The sequence below is a fragment of the Plectropomus leopardus genome, chromosome 8 (assembly GCF_008729295.1).
Source record: "Plectropomus leopardus isolate mb chromosome 8, YSFRI_Pleo_2.0, whole genome shotgun sequence".
Lineage (NCBI taxonomy): Eukaryota > Metazoa > Chordata > Actinopteri > Perciformes > Serranidae > Plectropomus > Plectropomus leopardus.
In genome coordinates, this window is record NC_056470.1 from 26,299,396 (window position 1) to 26,318,757 (window position 19,362).

A 19,362-nucleotide genomic window follows, 5' to 3' on the forward strand; every position below is an offset into this window, starting at 1 on the left:
ATAAGGAAGAAAGACACACGCAACAAGAATAAGAAATAATACTGAGAAAGAAAAAAAGGAAAAGTTAAGTGTTACTTGTTGTAATTACAAGAGATTGACGTGCTAAGTACATAGATTATAATATTGACTGAAGAGTTTTAGTACACCTGGGCAAATAAGGTCTCAGAAGAGTCCTGCAGATGCAGCTTCATGTTTGAGCCTGGACAACATTATTAAGAGAAGATCTCTCATGTAAAAACGTTTCAAAGTCTCACCAGCAGTTTTTGTCAAACAGAAACGGCCTCTTCCTTAGATTAAACATAACCCTGAAGGTGATGATGGCATTGCTATTTTACAAAAGTAAAATATCTCAATACTTCCACCAAAGGTCAAAATGTCAAATGATAATAATAATAATATAATAATAATAATAATATATATTAATTATTATTATTATTATTATTATTATTATTATTATTATTATTAGTAGTAGTAGTAGTAGTAGTAGTAGTATTATTACTAGTTTCTTTATCTTTTTATTATTTTAAACATAGTTATTCATTTTTTCACTGTCACTTAACTTATTTGCTCATCTACATATTTATTTATTAATTTATTTTTATTATTGCTATTATCATGTCATTTATTATATTTTTAATTTTTATTATTATCGTTGTCCTTATTATCATCATTAAAGTATTAAGCTTACCCAAAAGGTTATTTTTTTGGTTGTTTATAAGACACAAAACATCCGAAGAGATGTTGGGTTTAAGATATTTAATTTTGGAAAACAGCACCGGAAGCTATTAGGTTGACCGCGATGAACTTCCGGCAGACACCGGTAGGAGGAGGAGCTAAAACATCCGAGAAGAAGCGGAGTCTCTGCGGCGGCAGATGGAGTCAAATGACGGCAGCGGCTCCGTAACAAAGACGAAAACCAAATATCACTCGGCACCTGCAGATTTGTGAGGTAAATTATGACATTTCATGGCTTTCACCCCCGCTAAGCTTCAACGTTTTATTTTTTCCAAACACTTTAAACGGTACTTTTTGCGTAAAAGCAGAAGTGATGAAGTTTGCGGGCTAACCGTTAAACGTTAGGCTCAGTGTTAACGTACCGTCAGTGTGACAGGATGACACACTGATACACTTACTTATTACTCTTTATTAGCGCGGTAATTGTGGTTTGTACCCGAGCTAAGCATCTCTAATTATACCTCTGATAGTGTAAGAGCAGGAGGAAAGTGTATTTGTGAATGAGTCATGAGCTTAGGCTACAACTAGGAGAGAAATAAAATAAAAATAATGACTAAATACTCTGACAGATCTCCACATGTTAGCCACAGCCTACAGCAATCACAGATGACACGATAGGTAAAAGATGATGATAATTCACTGGATCCAGCTATTTGCTGGATTTCTTTGTCATATATGGTTTTAAAGGAATATTTTGTTTTGGGAATGTAGGTCAGACAAATGTCATCCCGAAATTGTGATAGGTATTCTCCCTTTTTACTCTGACATTTTATGGCTCAAACTAGGGCAAACTGGTTAAATTTCAAGTCACAAGAAGAAGGCAATTAGAAGAAATGACCCAGAAATTAGCAAGAAAGACAATGACCTGAAATTAGCATGCACAAAAAAACTACAAACAAACAAAAAATCTGTAATTCTGTAAAATATTTTTAAATATATAACTTTAATAATTAGAAATAAAGTTCTCTGGTATTTTTCCTAATTTTATGCTATTTGAAGGAATTTTTTTGGAAAGAAATTACACCAGTTTGCTCAGTGTTCAAAGGTTTAAATACTGAATACTAAGAAAGTGATGCTGATCCAGGTTTCAAAGTGTTTATCAGCTAAGCGAGAAGCTAGAAAATAGAAAACAAAGTAATAGTTATTTAAAATATTAATAATTGGTTGCAGCCCTTAACAGCAAACAGTTCCTCATAATCTCAAAGCCGTCACTAACAAATACTTTGATATCAAACAGTGCTGGACTTGTATCGTCTGTAGAGTAACTATTTGTTTAATTTGTAGGTGAGGCCCCATGATACAATATTATCACAATACTTAAGTTACGATACAATTAATGTGATTTTAAACATGTTGCAATATGCTGCCTACATTTCAATAACATATATTGCTCTTTATGACTTTTCCTCAACTGCTAATTATGTCCTCAAAATGCCAACATCTGTTTTCATTCTCTTCATCTCACTTCAGTAATTGTATAGCAGAGAACTGTGCTGTGGACTGAAAAAAAGCAATTGATTTTATTATATTTTATTATATATATATATATATATATATATATATATATATAATTATATATTATTTTTTATATTTATCAAGTACGCTACTGAAAGTTTAATTTGTATAATTTGTCATTTTAATTATTTATGCAATAGAAAAAAACATTACATTGTCTGTATGTCGATTTAGTATGACCATGCAAAAATCTCACATGTGCTATATTGATTTTTCACCCCCAATCCTAATAATTTCGTAATGATTAAAGCACTGGTAGTTCATAGCTATCTTATAAAATTTCCAATAACTGTATCTCGGCAAGTTACCTACAAAGATTTCTGTACGTCTGTCTTCAGCATCCTAAAACATATAACAGTACGACAGTATATTGACCGGCTGTATCATCAGGCAGCTTTTAATATGACACAGCAATGTCCTCAGCAGAGACATGCTGACCTCATCTCGCCAGTGACCAGAGCTCACAGTCCCCAGACCAGCCGAGACAGGAGCGCAGGATACAGATCAGACGTGTCATGGCTGCCAGACAGCAGAGACCTGCAGCTGCTGCAGACGGCTCAGCAGAGGCCAAAAGGACGGACCTCAGGGCCAATGAGAAGAAGTGCTGTGAGTGGTTTGTTTTTTCACCATGTGTGAAATGTCGACTCATTATCTGAGTGAAATCTGTTCTGTCGTAACTCTTGACGCACTGAAACTGTCACATTACTTAATATAATGGTAACAGTCTGATGTAAATTGTACCGTATTTCTTACTCTGTTGACCATGAGTAAAGGAAGGTGATAAGGTTTCAGCAAGCATTATTAAATGCCAACTTTGACACACCCTCTGTCATTTTTGGTATGCATAGAGTGTGTGGGTGTATTTGTAGAGGCAGGTACAACAGCAGTGTACTGTTTTGAAGCACAGTAATAGTGCAATGATAAAAGGTCAACATTCAGTGACAGCCACCAAAAAAATGTCACTGAGTTTAGCTTATTCTTGATTTCACAGTCAGATTTTGAGGAAACTTTAATCAGGAGTGTAAGTTTGACCTAAAATGCTTCCATCCAAAAATGTCTTGCACAGAAACCTGCCTACAGAAACTCCCAGACATCTGCTGGTAGAATCAGGAGTCAAGTCTCGTTTCGCCACGTCTTTGTTTTGATAGATTTGTTTTCCGCGAGCTGAGGATGATCTTTGGATACTGAAAGGAAACTGAGAAAAAAAAATCTGTTATATTTCATGTCCCAGCAGACAAGAGTACGGTGGGTTACTGAAGTGGGTTGCTAAGCAGCAGGATTTTGAGAAACATTAACCAGCAGTGGAGAGATGACGGTGGTATGACGGAAATGTTAATCTAAATGTTAACCAGCTGGTAGATGAACAATGCAGGGGTGACATTGTATTCTTTCACAGGCCTCCCTCTCTCTGTTGTCAGTGTATACTGTACATTTGTGTGTACCGTAATTATATCTGAACTTTTATTACAAACAGGACATGTTAGGGGAAGGTTTGCAGTAAAAGTGAGTCTAATTTTTTAACATTTAAAGGAATACTTCACCTGCAAAATGATTATTATTGCATATCATTTGATCATCCTGTGTTACATTGAATTTGTGAAGACAACTTTTCTCTCGCATGCCTCTACGGTTAACAAAGAATCCAAAAACGGACAAAAATTCTGCATGAATTGGGCTAAAAGGGGTCCATTTTTAACAACAGCAAACTAAATCAGAATATCCATTTACAAATTCTCACACAACTCCTGCGGTATAATCCAAGTCTCATTTATCCAGTCGTATGCTCAGTACTTCCCAAACACATGCATTTTTGCTAAAACCCTGCAATTTCCAAAACTTTAACATACTGGTAGCGTGCCGGGGCAAGCACAAGCATTTGAACTATGCTTGTGCATTCCTGTGTAGAGCTCAAACACACACGCCTCCCCTGCTGGCCTCTGGTACGTGCGTGAAACTGCAGAAAAGTTTTAAATAGTAAGGTTTTAGCGAAAATGAATATGTTTGGGAAGTACTGAGCATGTGACTGAATAACTAAAGGTTGGATTATACTGAACGAGATGTGTGAGAGTTTGTCAACAGATGCGTTGATATAGTTTTGCTTTTGTTAAACACTGCCCGCATCTTTTTGTTGTTGCTGTTGTTTGTTATTCTCTTTTTATTGGTTTATGTGAACTTACAAGAACAAAATTCCCAACCAACTGAACATGAAGAGCTTTCAATCATGTAAAAAGGGAAAATAAATAAGTAGATAAATAAAGAAAGGAATTAAATAAGTAGATAAATAAATAAAGAAATTAAATAAGTAGATAAATAAAAAAATAAAATAAAATAGAATGTACAAGTAAAAAGGTCGGAAAAAAGAAAAGGGGGGTGGTTAATAAAATGATGAAAAAATAAAATATTTTTTTTAAATCATTTTTTTGGATTTTGACTTTATACGTATCACAGGTTGAGTGTAAAGGGGAAGAGACAGACAGAGAGAGAGAGAGAGAGAGAGAGAGAGAGGAGACATGCAGCAAAGGACATAACCTTCATACATGGGGCGATGCTCTACCAAATGAGCTAAAGGACACCCGAAACGCAGTCCCTGTTTACATTTATTCATCAAGACTGTGCCAGTTTTTGTCATCCTTTGTTCACTGTGGAGGCATGTGAGGAAAACAACAATCACCAGTAATCTGATACACAAATGGCCACGTTGTGGGAAAAGTATTGACGTGACAGTTTGTGAAGGGGATGTAGGTCATGAAATATTCTTGCATGTTTATAACTGAAATCCCTGGTTGTGTTTATGTGTATGCGTGGTTGTTTTGTGTGTGTGCAGCTTGGGCCTCCTACATGACCAACTCTCCAACTGTGATAGTGATGATTGGGTTGCCTGCTAGAGGGAAAACCTACATGTCCAAGAAGCTGACGCGCTACCTCAACTGGATTGGAGTGCCAACTAAGGGTCAGTACCGAAGCAAGTTGCAAGAAGCATGCCTTAGTTTTACGCAACATTTGATCTTTGCTCAGAATATGCAGCCAATAAAAAAAATAAAAAAACAGGTTCAGACTGAGTTCAGTGCATCTGTGAGCTCTGTGAAATATCAGGCTGACTGTTGAATGAAAGTTTGTTATTCCTGGAAGGGAAACTGTTGTTTCCGGTGCAGATGTGTCACTGGGGGTGGTTTAAATCAGGGTGACACCGTGATTAATTGTTCTTTCTATGAAGACATTTATGGCATTCAGAGATATTACTAAAATCTTGTGCTTAAGGCAATGCTGTTTTAACTGGTAGTTATTTATGTCACCACTCGATCAGCAGGCTCTGTTTGTGGTTTCGCTCTTATGTTTTCACCTAAATGGAACGCGGCAGAACTGGTTTGGCAGCCTCCGTTAACATGGAGGCTGCAGCCTCTACAGAGCACATACAGTACTTCCTTCACTGCTTTCACATGTCTGTCTCTGACTCTCCGTCTCGTGGTTCCCCTGCAGTGTTTAACCTCGGAGTTTATAGAAGAGAAGCGGTGCAGTCATACAAGTCCTATGACTTCTTCAGACATGACAATAAAGAAGCAATGCAAATTAGAAAGTAAGTTTCTCTTTATGTTGACCTCTTTTGGTGAAGCAGATTTACTCCTGTCCCCACATTTGACCCTTTGCATGTGTAACTTGATGCACTTTGATTATTACTCAATGCAAAATTATTATTAATGCTCTTTTTTGACTGCATGATGTTTGTTTAACAAATGAGGCGACTGCTTATTACAGCACGTTATGTCTTAAAGGCATACTGTGCAGGGTTAGTTGCTTATTGTTTGTAAAAACAACATTCAGACTGCCCCCCCCTCCTCCTCTGCTCAGTGAGAATGAGAGAGCAGCGGAGGTCAAGTGAGCTAAAGAGTGAAGAGAAGGAGCAGCATTAAGATTCAAGATTCAATACTTCATTGCCATATTGACGTAGTTGATTGGAATTTGTTTCAGCGAGCACCACGCACAGACAAAAGAAACACTCACCCCATATATGTTTCAAGGATAAAAACCATTACATGAAATAATTAAAATCCAAACCATTAAAACAAAATACAAATAAGTCCAGACAGTCATTTTTGATTAAGCATTGTGCTCTTTCAACCCCAACCGCCACCATAGAAAGGCGCCAAAGCAGTGGATCAGAAAAATAAAACATAATTTTCTTTTTTTTTCATGACATTTATGTTGTAAAGCACAAATAAACACCCACACCTCCATACAGCCCTGCAGGAAGGTGCCACATTGCTGAGCTTTGTGTGAATTTAGCTGAAGCGCATGTGGTCAGCAGGAGACGCCTGATGAACAGCAGAGGTGTGAACAGCAAAGTGTGTCAGCTGTCCACTTGTGTTCACAGAAATGCATGCTAATACCAGGTGCCAACAGGCTCATAGGTTGATTGATGCCCGGAAACATCCCGATTACGCCAAAACACTAAGAAAATCCAGGTAGAGGGCAGGTTCTCCGCAGATACAGACACACTGCTGCACAGCGCTAATGGCTCATAAATGACTGTGAGGGATTATTTATTTATTTTTTTGAAGATCCTGCATAGCACGCCTTTAGAGATACTTTTAAATGCGATTTTGATTTCCTGAACACACTCTCCCTCCATGTTTCCTCAGACAGTGTGCTCTGGTGGCACTGCAGGATGTCAAGGCCTATCTGAATGAAGAAGGAGGCCAGATTGCTGTAAGGACACCAAAAACTGAATAGTGCATCTTTTAGCGCTGTGAATAGATATTGATTGTAATTTGATCTGATTATCTTGAGTTGTCTGTCAGGTCTTTGATGCCACCAACACCACCAGAGAGAGGAGGGAACTCATCCTTAATTTTGCAAAGGAAAATTCTTACAAGGTCAGAGTTTCACTGAAAATGATTTTGTTTTAGCTCAATCACTGCATGGGAAGCACGTTTTCACAAGCATCGTGAATTTCTAACGATAACCTCTTTTGTTAGGTGTTTTTTGTTGAATCCATATGTGACGATCCAGATGTCATTGCTACAAATATCCTGGTAAATTATGCTTTTAAGTTACATGTACAGTTTTGTCCTTGAGTTGTGAAGATGGCAGGGTGAATAATGTCCACAAATGTCTCTTTTACAAAGGATGTGAAGGTGTCCAGCCCTGATTACCCTGAGAGGGACAGAGAAAGTGTCATGGAGGATTTTCTGAAGAGAATAGAGTGTTACAAAGTGACGTACCAACCTTTAGATCCGGACGAACATGACAAGTAAGCTGTGATTTTGTTAAGGATGCTGTGATTTGCATTTCTTCACTTTTGGCCTCGACACTGTTTAATACTTAGTAACACCAGAAGTCAGTTAAGCTCCTTTTCCTCATGTTGTGTTGGTCTTGTAGATTATGAGGTGTTGGATAGAACATGTACTTACAGAAACTGTCCAGCAGGTGGAAACAGGAGCTCATTTGTGATCCACAGGTTAAAGTTTCAAGTTGTCTTTTGCACAACACTTACAGAGAAGCAGTCGCTCGCAACAGAAATCTTAGATGTCAGGCTCCCTCTAACAATGCAACAATGGAAATTAAAGACATGAAATAGTCCAGAAGTTAAGATATAGGGATGATATATATAATATATTAATAATGCATATGTGTATTTGGTAGACAGTTATTGCAGAATGAATATCTTGTAATGTAAACACAGATGTAGCAAATGTACAGGCGCAATTAGAAGTAATAAATAAGTATCATGTATTTATACAAAGATATAAACAGGTGTAAAACTACAGGTAAAAGTAAAGAAAGGTAAATTGGTTAACCAAGGTAAACAGATAGTTATTTTCTGTAATTGAAAGTGTGCATTTTCTTTTGACATTTTATTTATGTGCATTCTTGAGCACATTTAGATATAAAACCTACGAGATGGCGTTCTAAAGAGAGTAGCTGTAGTAAATACATAAAGTAACCTAAGAGGCCCACATACTTTATACTATGAATGTTTGTTTTATTGTTGTTTTTTTTGTTTTTTGGAGCTTTTTTCGCCTTTACTTGATAGGAAAGAGTATATGTGTGAAAGGGGAAGAGAGAGGGGACAACATGCAGCAAAAGGGCCGGGGCGGGAGTCGTACCCGCGACTGCTGCAGCAAGGACTCAGCCTCTGTACATGGGGATCCACTGACGCCCCATGAACGTTTTTTTTGTAGAGGAGGAACAGCTGTTAATCTTATTGCACCTTGTGTTTGTTAATGAGCTGCTGACACAGACGTGTGTGTTAGATGAAATATCAGAATATTTAGACTTCATCAAAAGTACAAGATATCCCTTTTATGCCCTTGAGTCACTTCTCAGTGTCTTCAGTTACAGTGTGTGTTTCACTTTCTGTTGTCCTCCTTTCACTCTGACAGGAACCTGTCCTTCATCCAGGTCATCAACGTCGGCTGTAGTTTCTTGGTCAACAGGGTGCAGGACTACATCCAGAGTAAAATAGTGTACTACCTCATGAACATCCACGTACACTCCCACTCCATCTACCTCTGTCGGCACGGAGAGAGCCATCACAACGTGGAGGGACGCATCGGGGGCGACTCTGAACTGTCAGAGAGAGGCAAACAGGTGCTTTAACTAAGCATCTCACTCGTATATTTCAGTGTCTTCAAAAGTGTCACAGGAGTATTTGACATTTTAAGAAATGCACTTATTTGATATCACTCTCATATTTGTCCTTTTTAAATATAAAGTTACTGCCAGCTAGCTTAGCTCAGTATGAAGACTGGGAAAAGGAGGAAACAGCTAACCTGGTTAGCTGTTTTATCTATATGTTTCCTCAATTTCCACACTTCCGATGTTGCATTGTAACATTTCAAAGTAATTGGCGACATCTTTTTTTTAATATATAAATATAATTTAGCAAATTAATTTTAAATTAAAATTAGTCTTTAATTGCATTTCTGAGTGGTATAAAACAATTCAAAATGCTAAAACTCACTTGCGTTAAGTTTTCGAAACGCTGCAAAATGTGGAACTGGTCCTTTTAGTATAATGTCTAGTACAACTCAACAAGCTTTTACAACTTTCAAATGACTTTGCAAGTTCAAGTAAGACGCTGTAAACACACTTTATAGCATAAATCCAGTTAGACAACAGGAATGAAATCCAACAGATCTAGAGCCATTTTAAGAAGATTTCTCTTGTTCATCCACTGCGTACCTTCTGTTTTTGTGTTTACGTGTCAGTTCTGTAGCATAAATCTCTCTTTCATATTTTCTCTTTGTCAGTTTTCAGCAGCTCTGAAGGGTTTTGTGAAAGAGCACCGTCTGTCAGACCTGAAAGTTTGGACGAGCCAGCTGAGACGCACCATTCAGACGGCAGAGGAGCTGGGAGTTCCCTACGAGCAGTGGAAGATCCTGAATGAAATAGATGCTGTATGTCCCCTGATGTGTAACCGAAGAGACACACACACACACACTGTGAGAGTGTGTATTTTGAGTGTTTTTATTACTTTGTGTTTCAGGGAGTGTGTGAAGAAATGTCCTATGAAATGATTGAGGAAAAATTCCCAGACGAGTTTGCCATGAGGGATCAGGACAAGTACCATTACCGCTACCCTGGAGGAGAGGTAGAAGATTTTCTTTTTCTTCCAGCTGACAAATTTGGGTCTGTTATACAGAAAATAATAAACAAGAGAATTCTTTTCAACAAAAACTGAATAAAACTGAACAAAACCAGGTTTGATTTCATGTACCTGTTGATCTAGTCCTACCAGGACCTGGTTCAGCGGCTGGAGCCCGTCATCATGGAGCTGGAGCGGCAGGGCAACGTGCTGGTCATCTGTCATCAGGCCGTCATGCGCTGCTTGCTCGCCTATTTCCTGGACAAGAGTGCAGGTTAGATCCACAAACAGAAACGTGACACATCCCGAGACAAAGGGCCAGTTCACATGTCCATGGGTAATTTGCAAACAGGATTTTACCTCCTTCTGTCCGCACAAGCACTGTTTTTAAAAACCTTCTGGTCAAATGAATACACAAAAACACAATTGAAGTGCTGCCGGAAGCATGCCAGAACAACAGTCGGTGATATAACCCAAAGCTACACAATGACAGTGACCTCGGTTGTGCATTCTGAAGCCTCTGTTCCTAAATATCGTGGAAGAGTTACCGTGTGTGTTTACATTAGAAAAGTCCCCTTGGAAATGTTAGAGAGGCAATATCTCGATCAAGTCATTATTGCACAATTGCACACAACACTTTTGATGTCTCAAGCCAAAAATCTTATTTCTCCGTCCACACATCATAACTTAAAACTGAGTTTCTGAAAAAAAAAATCTTCACCCGTAAGGAATTTTACAAAAAGACCAGTTTAAGGGACCTGAAACCAAGTTTGCTTGTGTAAAAAAGGACAAAACACATAGAAAAAGCTTCGGTTTCAAATATACATTAGTTCATATGGACTAAGCCTAAGCCTCACATTATTAAGACATATTTTAAACATAAACATTGAGTCAAAACTAACTAAACTAAACGATTAACAATGCTTTAAGTAAACGGCTTAATGAAGTAATTCAAGGCCATGTATTGTTCCCTTGAGTCAGCGTCAAACTGCAGCTAAACTAAATGTTTTTGGGGATGCTTCTAAAGAGACACTGAAGAGATATTCAGCATCACCTGAAGACCAAAGTTCAAGAGCCTTAATGAGACAGAAAAGCATTTGCATGCACAATTCAAGGTTGACTAAATATGAAATGCTTCACTCCAATTCGCAGATGATCAGTAAAACACTTAGCAAAGCGCAGCTGTGATGGGTGATTGGCACTTTATTATTATTATAAAACAAGTATAATATCTCTGTTTCGTTGGTGTGTGAAAAACATAAGCAGCACTACAACATTTAGGCATTTTTTTTGACCTTGTGAATTTGAGATGTGAGTAGCAATGAAATGTGAGTGTTGCCAAGGGGAGGTGTGCAAATCAAACTCGCTGGTTGCATTTTGGTATTTTACAGGCGTCATTTGGTGTTACTGGGTGTTGTATGGCCCATTGTGTCACTCCACCCAAAGCTCCAGGCCGGGACCTGTTCAAAATAGCTCTCTCAGCTATTAGATAACTAATAGCAGTAGCGATTTACTGGTAGGTAGTTACAGTGAATAACAAACATTTTGTGACAAACACAGTCATGGCTGTAAATGTTTCTGGCCAAGTTTAGCTGAGGATAGTAGGGAACAATTATTTTAGGAAAAATGAATTCCAGGCTGACACTGTGTCCTTCAAATGCTGTTGATGCAAAGTATGACCTTGAAGCATTTGAGCCTAGAGAACTTGTTTTACGACAAATAATCTTGTTTACAGATTACTCAAATGTTGAACTTTAAAACTGTGACTTGAATATCAGCCACATATGACCAGGTGAAGGGACGACGAGATGTATCATTTTATTCATACTCCACTCTTGCTTAAAGTTAGGTGTAAAATGATTCATTAACATGTGGCAGCGACGATTATCAGGCATTGATTCATGAACTCATTCATACATACAGGACTAACAGCATTTTATGTCATAAAAATGTGTTTGAAGCTTTAAAAGTCAAGTGACAGAAATTGTGACTCTTTGATGCAGATGTTGATAACAGATTTATTTCATTTTTTTTAACTTATTTATGGCCACTGTTTCTCTTCTTTTTTGTGTTTTTTTATAATTAAATCATACAGCAATGCACAAATAAAAGCAATGACACAGAAAAGAAAAGTTAAAAAATTGCAACACAGACAACTCACCATGTTGAGAGTAACAAAGTCCATTCCTATATTTTAATGAGAGAACAAGCCTGTCATAGTGCAGAGAAAACAAGTATGCAAATGTAAATACATTTAGAAAAAAACAACAACAACAACATGGCGCTCCAAATAAAAAGATGCTGGATGGACAGATTCTCGACATATTCAATAAAGGGAAACTAGATTCTGTTCTGTTCTTTTAAGTGATCCACTGAAAGTGAATCAGTTTCTCAATTTTAAGGCTCGTCATGGTCTTGATCCATCATAGCCCTCCATCTGCTGAAGATCAGTCATCAAGCTCATTAATGAAGCAAATCCTGTAACATCCTATGACAGAAATGGAGAAATGTGTACTCATGTTTAAAACAAAACCAGGTAGGTTATAGGAGCCAACATGTCAAGGTCGCATTTACACGTATTGAATGAAGCATATGTATAAATGTGTATAAACGGGTACATTGTGAAAAATAATAAACATGAATAACGACTGTGTGGTTAAAGTGGAAAACGCAGCTCAAAGTCAAATCCGTAATTGGGCGTGGGCAGGCGGAGGGTTTCGTCAGTCAGCACAGGAAGCGGTCACAAAGTCTCGACCACAGTTTGATGACTGCAGAAGCCAAAACAGTGTGGGTGCAGCTCCAACTGGCATTTCATCCCACTGCACCCCCACATGGGACATGTAGCGCTGCAGTGACGGTCTCCACACAGCGCCATGTAACGTTCCAAACGTGAGGGAAAAAACACAAACATGACTGGATATAAAAACAGCTCTGAAAGTCTAAAATGTTTTTTATGTTTGTTGGCGCAGATGATCTTCCCTACTTGAAGTGTCCTCTGCACACTGTCCTAAAACTCACCCCCGTTGCGTATGGTAAGTCACTTCACTGTTCATTAATCGACCAAACCGCCCTCTGATCTGATGTGACGTACTTTTCTCCTGTCTGCTTCTTCTAGGTTGTAAAGTGGACATGTTTGATCTGAAGGTGAAGGCTGTCAACACTCACAGGGACAGACCATTAGTAAGCTTGTGACCTTTAATTCTGATCTGTCATGAACGTGCTGTGAGATTTGTCTGAAGTCACACCGTCCACCCACAGTTCAGTGTGTGCACGTGTCCAGTGCATGCAGCCTGCAGTTCCCTCTAAGGTCATGGCTGGAAAAAATGCTCTCTGACCACGACTATATTTAAGAAATCAAAGCCAAATTACACACTGCTGCTTCTTCAGGAGCCAGATATAATCTTTTCTCAAGCAGGATACATAAAACACTGTGGAGATTCACAGTTAAAATATGCACACTGATTTTTTTCATCACATATTTGAGGATGTTTGTGCACTTAGTTCTGTTTAAGAAATCCCCTTTTATTAGGTGTGTGTAGGCAGATTTAGACAGAGCCAGGCCAGCTGTTTCAAGTCTTTATGTATCTTTATATTTAACAGACAGATAAGAGAGCGATATCGATCCTGTAAACATTCAGCAAGAAAGCTAATAATTGTATTTTCCAAAATGTCAAACTATAACTTCAGATTTAATCACCTTTGTGCGTATAGCTATATCTCGACCTGCTCCATCTGTCAGTAGAGCTTATACAGAAAGAGATTTGTGCCTCATAATGAAGGATGATTTTTTTAAAGTGTTTTTGGCCACTTTTATACCTTTTTTATTGACGGTAGTGAGGGTGTGAGAAAATAGCAATACACTCGAGCATTGCATTATCATGTATTGTCATACTGTTACAATTCTTAAAAACACTGCATCAATTTTTAATTAGTCCACATGCAAAGATTTGTGGTTCTTTTTATGTTGTGCTTAAACCCCTGTTAAAACTTTTTTGTTACCAGATTTATGCATACGGTGGTGTGCTCTTTATGACTGTGGTTTTCCTAAAATTAGATTTTAAAAAAATCCCAATATATGACCTTGCTTACAGTATCGCAATATATTAATTTGTAATTCCTGTATCATGATATGAACCGTATCACCTGATTTTTGACAATACACAGCCCTGGACAATAGAGAGTGTGAGGATAGGAAATGAGTGAAAGATTCAACAGCGGTCCTCCTGACTTGAGCAATGGGCGTTGTGGTCTTTATCCCAAAGCTAAGGGGACAGATCCCTCACAGTAAAGGACACGGTGAAAAACTTAAAAACAGGGAAAGAAAATAATACCTCTAATGTAAATAAAGATAAAAAAAATAGCAGTTGAATATTTTCAAAATTAAGTTAATAACTGCTTTTGCAATGGTATTTTCTTGATTTGTGTGTAGATTGTAAAAAAAAAAAAAAGACATCAGTGACACAACCTAAATCAATGTTTGTAACTATTATAAGAATCCATATCCACCTGATCATATCACCCTCAACACTCTCCAGAAACAAGCACTGACTAAAGTATGCACCAACAGAAGATCTGTTTACCAGTTTATACCAGTTTATGTGTGGGAAGAGGCGTGCATGCATGTTTTTTGTACACACACGTTGTTTACACATCTGGCCCGGGGCTTTACAAACACCACTCCCCAACAGTCAGCTTCTGCTTAGCAAATTTATGTTGACTAGTTAGCTGGCTTGAAATGTTGCACAGAAAATCTATCTGTTTTTTAATCTGTGAATCCCAGTGACAGATATGATGCCTTTTGTCTGTATTTCCTAATCCGCCAGCTCTATATCTTTATCCCTGGTTTTAGAATTTGCCCTGATGAGTGATAAAACCAAGAGTCCCAGACAGAGTGGGTGTTAACACATAAACACATTTACTGAAAAAACCTCTTGTGAAATGGAGTGAGAAATATCCTGTCTGCTCAGACCAACATGACAATGGCCTTTGTATTTATAGCTGTTTGTCTCAGTGGTTGTTTTTCTTTCTTCGTCCTCTCACAGTCACTTAATGGGGCTCGGTGATTTCACACCTTCAGTAAAAGAGGTTTAACTGCTATAATTTAAAAAGAAATCCATGTTAATGATCCCACCTCGTGCGTCTGTTCCAGAGTAAAGTCAGAGCAGATGTCGTGCCACCAGCTTTCTTCCGAAGAAACAGTTTCACTCCGCTGTCCAGCCAGGACCAGATTAAACGACCTCGTCTTTACAGCGTGGGTAACCCTCCACAGGCCCGCATGTCCCAGGCACCCACTTTACCCAGCATGCAGTTCTCTGAGGCGTCCGAGGGGGCAGAGCTGCAGCAGAACGAGGTCAGCATCAAGAGTATTACTGTATATAATACAGGTTCAAACATGTTGCAAATAGAGAAATAAGTAAACGGGATGAAGAGGAGACTGTCTGACAGCCATTGTGATGCTCATATGTCAAGTTGTATATATAATTAAAAACCTAAATTTAAAGGCCAAATTAATTTAGTTAACGAAATATTGTTTATTCACATGGACCTCCAAAAATGACAAAAGGCAGTAAATTACTTTAATATGAAGCTTTGATGTATTTTATTATCTGATTGGAAGTTATTGTTTCTTTATTACACTCTATTTGAAATATTTAACTTTTTCTATCAATTGACGTATTCAGCTATATTTTCGACACTAACATTTTTCTGCTGTTTGTTCAAAATCTCAGAGATGTCTTTGCTTGTTTTACAGCGAGTAGGTGTTTACGACAAACAGGGGTGCTTTCACAAGCCTCTTGGATGTGATTTCTGCGCGTGTTGTTGCTCACTTAGTGACCTCTCTTAAATTATCTGAAGTTTAAAAGCTGGGAAAAGGCACAAAGGGAGTGTTTCATTCATGCTGGTGTCTACAAATTTTAATATTAGCTCAAGTCGGGTCAGTGCCAGTGAAAACAAACCTCTCATTCCTCTTTTGGTTGACTGTTTTTCTTAACGCCGTCTCCCTTGCAGGACTCTCTGAACGGCTTCAGCGCAGCAGACACAGACGACTGTGTTCGGAACTAAGGAAGCCCGTAAAGAGGTACTTTCAGCCAATTGTCTAACATGTGGAACATCTGCAGCCTCCACCTCAAACATCTCACATATTTTGTTTTGCCGTGTATCGCAGGCTTTTCTCCACACGGATGTTATCACCAGTTCTTAGGAGCAGCTGTTAAATACCCACCAGCTTCAGCCATTACATTCTTAAGTGCTGCATTACACACCATATGTGTGTAACCTTGTGTGTGTTACCTCTTCGCTGTGTGTTTGATAGATTATGTGCGTGATAGTGAGTGTGCACAAACAAGAACTGAATGCCTTTGCACAGGAGCCTTCATATCGATGCTGCGATCCAGCTCAGATATAAAATAATCTAGAGATCTGTAGTAAAAAGATACACTGAAAACCCGTCCATTAGTACCTAGCACACTCCACACACTGTAGTCTACGGTCTTATTATGCTGTATTAGAACATGTTGATTGTGAATTGTATACCTCAATGGAAGCTACTACCTTTAGTTTTAGTGTAAGAGAGTGCCTCTCTTGAAGGAAGCCATGAACAGCCTTTGTTTCTTATTAGATTCTTTCATTAAAGGGGACTTATTCTGCTTTTTCTTACTTTCTGTCATGTATATATAATGTTACAACGTTGGATGTTCATATTAAACTGGCCAAAGTTTTAAATAGTAAGGTAAACGTATGTAAAAGTCATCCCTGTGTGCAAAATCGTGTAGTTTTAGACTGTTGAGAATACTCTTGTTTTCAACACGTTTTACATTGAGATAAGCTGACATCAGTTTGCAACTGATTTCTTAATTATTAATAATAATAATAGGTTTATTTATATAGCACCTTTGAAAACACAGTTTACAAGGTACTTTTACAAACAAAGCAAAGCCAAGGCAAAAAACCCCAGAGCTAATAAAGCAATTAAAGTTAGTCAATAACGTCGAACAAAGGCCATACAAGAGTTAAGGCAGAATTAAACAGGAGCTTAAAGGCGGAAACATGTCAGAAAAATAAAGCAATAACATGAAGGCAGTATGATAAAGTATGATAATAATAACAGTAAGCAGGATCAAGACAGAATAAAAAGATAAGTTAAAAGATAAATTAGAAATGACAACATTCATGAAAATGAAATGACAACATATGGTCATTTGCTCCAGGCACGCTACCTCTGATGTTTGTTTTAATTACCTCACCTACACTGCTACATGTAGCGACATGCTCAAGGAAAAGAAAAGAACAGAAAACATGCAATCTTGGTTCCCGGTGTTGTAAATTTCTCCCTGATTTTGAATCATATTCCTGCTGGAACATGTCTGGTTGTGTTTAGGATTTTTTAATGGGGATTTTTTGTCGTAGAAACTGCTGCTATTCTCTATCACAGTCTTTACCCTGCTGCAAGCACACTGTTACTTGTAATGACGTGCTGTCTTTATTTGTGTTTTTTTTGGGGGGTGGTAGAAAATGCCGCTTTACTCAGTTACAGTTATTCACCCAGCTGCAGTGAAGAGGCAGAGAGGCCAGGATGTAAACACAGACCAATCAGAGCTGACCTGTTTGTTATTTTTTGGGAGGGGGGCTTAAAAAAGACAGGTGCCAAAACAAAGCGTTTCAAACTGAGTGAATACAGGTGATCCAGCACAGACAGTATGAAGAAAATTGTGTTTTTTCAACATTTAAATGTGTAAAAATGTTGTAGTAAAATCCCAAAGTACAAACATGGCCCTGAAAATGCACAATAAGTCCCCTTTAAGTTACCTTTTTAAACATTCCTTTTCTTAGTTGTTCCGACAAGTTGTTGTAATGATCTTATTGTGAAGTGTCATTTAAAGCATTTTAAGCTTGCAGTGGGTGGTCACGAGCTGTAAAAAAGTAACAAACTGTTTTGTCTCGCCTCATAAAAAGCACTGTGCTTTTTCCTTCTGCGACTGTTGTTTTGTTCAGTGATACCTACCTGTGTGTTCTGCCTTATAATCAAATAACAGCTTTAATATTCTCAGCTGTCTACTGTGAGTGATAATGTCAAGCCGAAACTCGAAGCGATGCAAATATTTTAAACACAAAGTGCTCATGAGTTTTCTGCATTTTAATTTCTGCGTACGGATAAGCAAATCAGTCGCGTGCTCCTGATACATTATTCTGACACAAAAATATTGTTAACACAATAATATTGCAATTATTAGCTACATACTGTAGTAAACACATGGACAGCATCTATTCATGTGACTTTGATTTGACATCAGCAGTTAATCAATCTTTGGAAAAGTGCCTTTATTCAAAGGACTGCGAGACTGTGAAAGTTGGAATCTGAAGTATTTAAAATACATGGTATGATATGCAAAAGTCTGTTTTACCTGAATTAAAGGATTAGCAATGTATTTGGATGTCTTAAAAAGAGCTTTGATGTTATTGCACACTGTGTCTTACATGTTTCATTTATTAAATTTGATTTAAACACAGTTTTTACATTGACTTTTGTTTTTTTCCCCCAGACTATTTAAAGGTCCAGTGTGTAGGATTTAGGGGTATCTATTAGCGATAGGGGTGTATAATATTCATGATTTCATCAGTGTATAATCACCTGAAACTAAGCTTTGTTCTGTATTTTGTTACAAGGTACAAGGTAGATTTAATTGTCATTTTTCTTAAACGTGGTTTAAGAAGAAATGAAATTTTAAGGTGACCCTAAATCCTGCTACATCTTTTTGGTGTCGAAAGAGGAGTTGAGGAGTCTCACAGCCTGGGGAAAGAAGCTGCTCTGTAGTCTGGTGGTTCTGCAGCAGATACTTCTGTATATTTTTCCAGATGGCAGCAGGGTGAACAGACTTCGGCTCGGTTGGCTGCTGTCTTTCGGTATCCTTTGGGCTCTGTGCAGACACCCCACTTCACCGAGGTCACTGATGCTCTGTAGATGGGAACCAGTGATGTTCTGGGCCGTTTTAATCACCCGCCGTGCACGAACAATGCCAGTTTGTGATGTTTCCAGTCAGTGTGCTTTCGACTGCTCCACTGTAGAAGTTAACCAGGATCTTGCTCTGGAATTTAGCCTTCATAAGTTTCTGTAGGAAGTCAAGCCTTTTCTGTGCTTTTTTAACCTGGGTGGTGATGTGTGATGACCAAGATATGTTCTCAGTGATGGTAATTCAAAGGAACCTGTAGCTGTTCACCTGCTCCACCTCAGCTCCACTGATGTAGACAGGAGTGTGTCTTTGCCTCCTTCTTTCTAAAATCAACAATCAATTCCTCCCAGTATGAACTCTCATCGCTGTTTGTAATACGGCCAATGACGATAATAATAATAAACTTTATTTGCAAAGCACCTTTCGTACAAGAAATGCAGCCTAACATGCTTTACAAGAAAGAAATTAAATGCACTAAGTGCTTCACATCAAAACACATAAGAGACAAAAATACATAATAAAACCATCATGTAAAAATAAAATAAAATCTGAATAGAATACATAGAATGCATCTTCAAA

The 19,362-nt window shown here is 38.0% G+C and overlaps 1 protein-coding gene across 3 annotated transcripts; it reads left to right on the forward strand.

Moving 5' to 3' along the window:
• The first annotated feature begins 861 nt into the window (after positions 1-861).
• LOC121946588 (6-phosphofructo-2-kinase/fructose-2,6-bisphosphatase 2-like) lies at positions 862-18,342 on the forward strand. 3 transcript variants are annotated; one of them, XM_042491224.1, is made up of 17 exons: positions 863-949; positions 2,677-2,856; positions 5,075-5,200; positions 5,728-5,824; positions 6,888-6,954; positions 7,047-7,121; positions 7,224-7,280; positions 7,374-7,498; positions 8,631-8,838; positions 9,501-9,647; positions 9,737-9,841; positions 9,980-10,109; positions 12,805-12,867; positions 12,951-13,015; positions 14,985-15,185; positions 15,845-15,914; positions 16,002-18,342. In XM_042491224.1, exons 2-16 carry the CDS (start codon positions 2,766-2,768, stop codon positions 15,896-15,898), a joined length of 1,611 nt encoding a protein of 536 aa, XP_042347158.1. In that variant the 5' UTR covers positions 863-949; positions 2,677-2,765; the 3' UTR covers positions 15,899-15,914; positions 16,002-18,342. The 3 variants fall into 3 exon arrangements, with proteins under 3 accessions (XP_042347157.1, XP_042347158.1, XP_042347156.1); XM_042491223.1 differs by having other exon boundaries at positions 862-949; positions 2,674-2,856; positions 15,845-18,342; XM_042491222.1 differs by having other exon boundaries at positions 15,845-18,342.
• Positions 18,343-19,362: the final 1,020 nt, after the last annotated feature.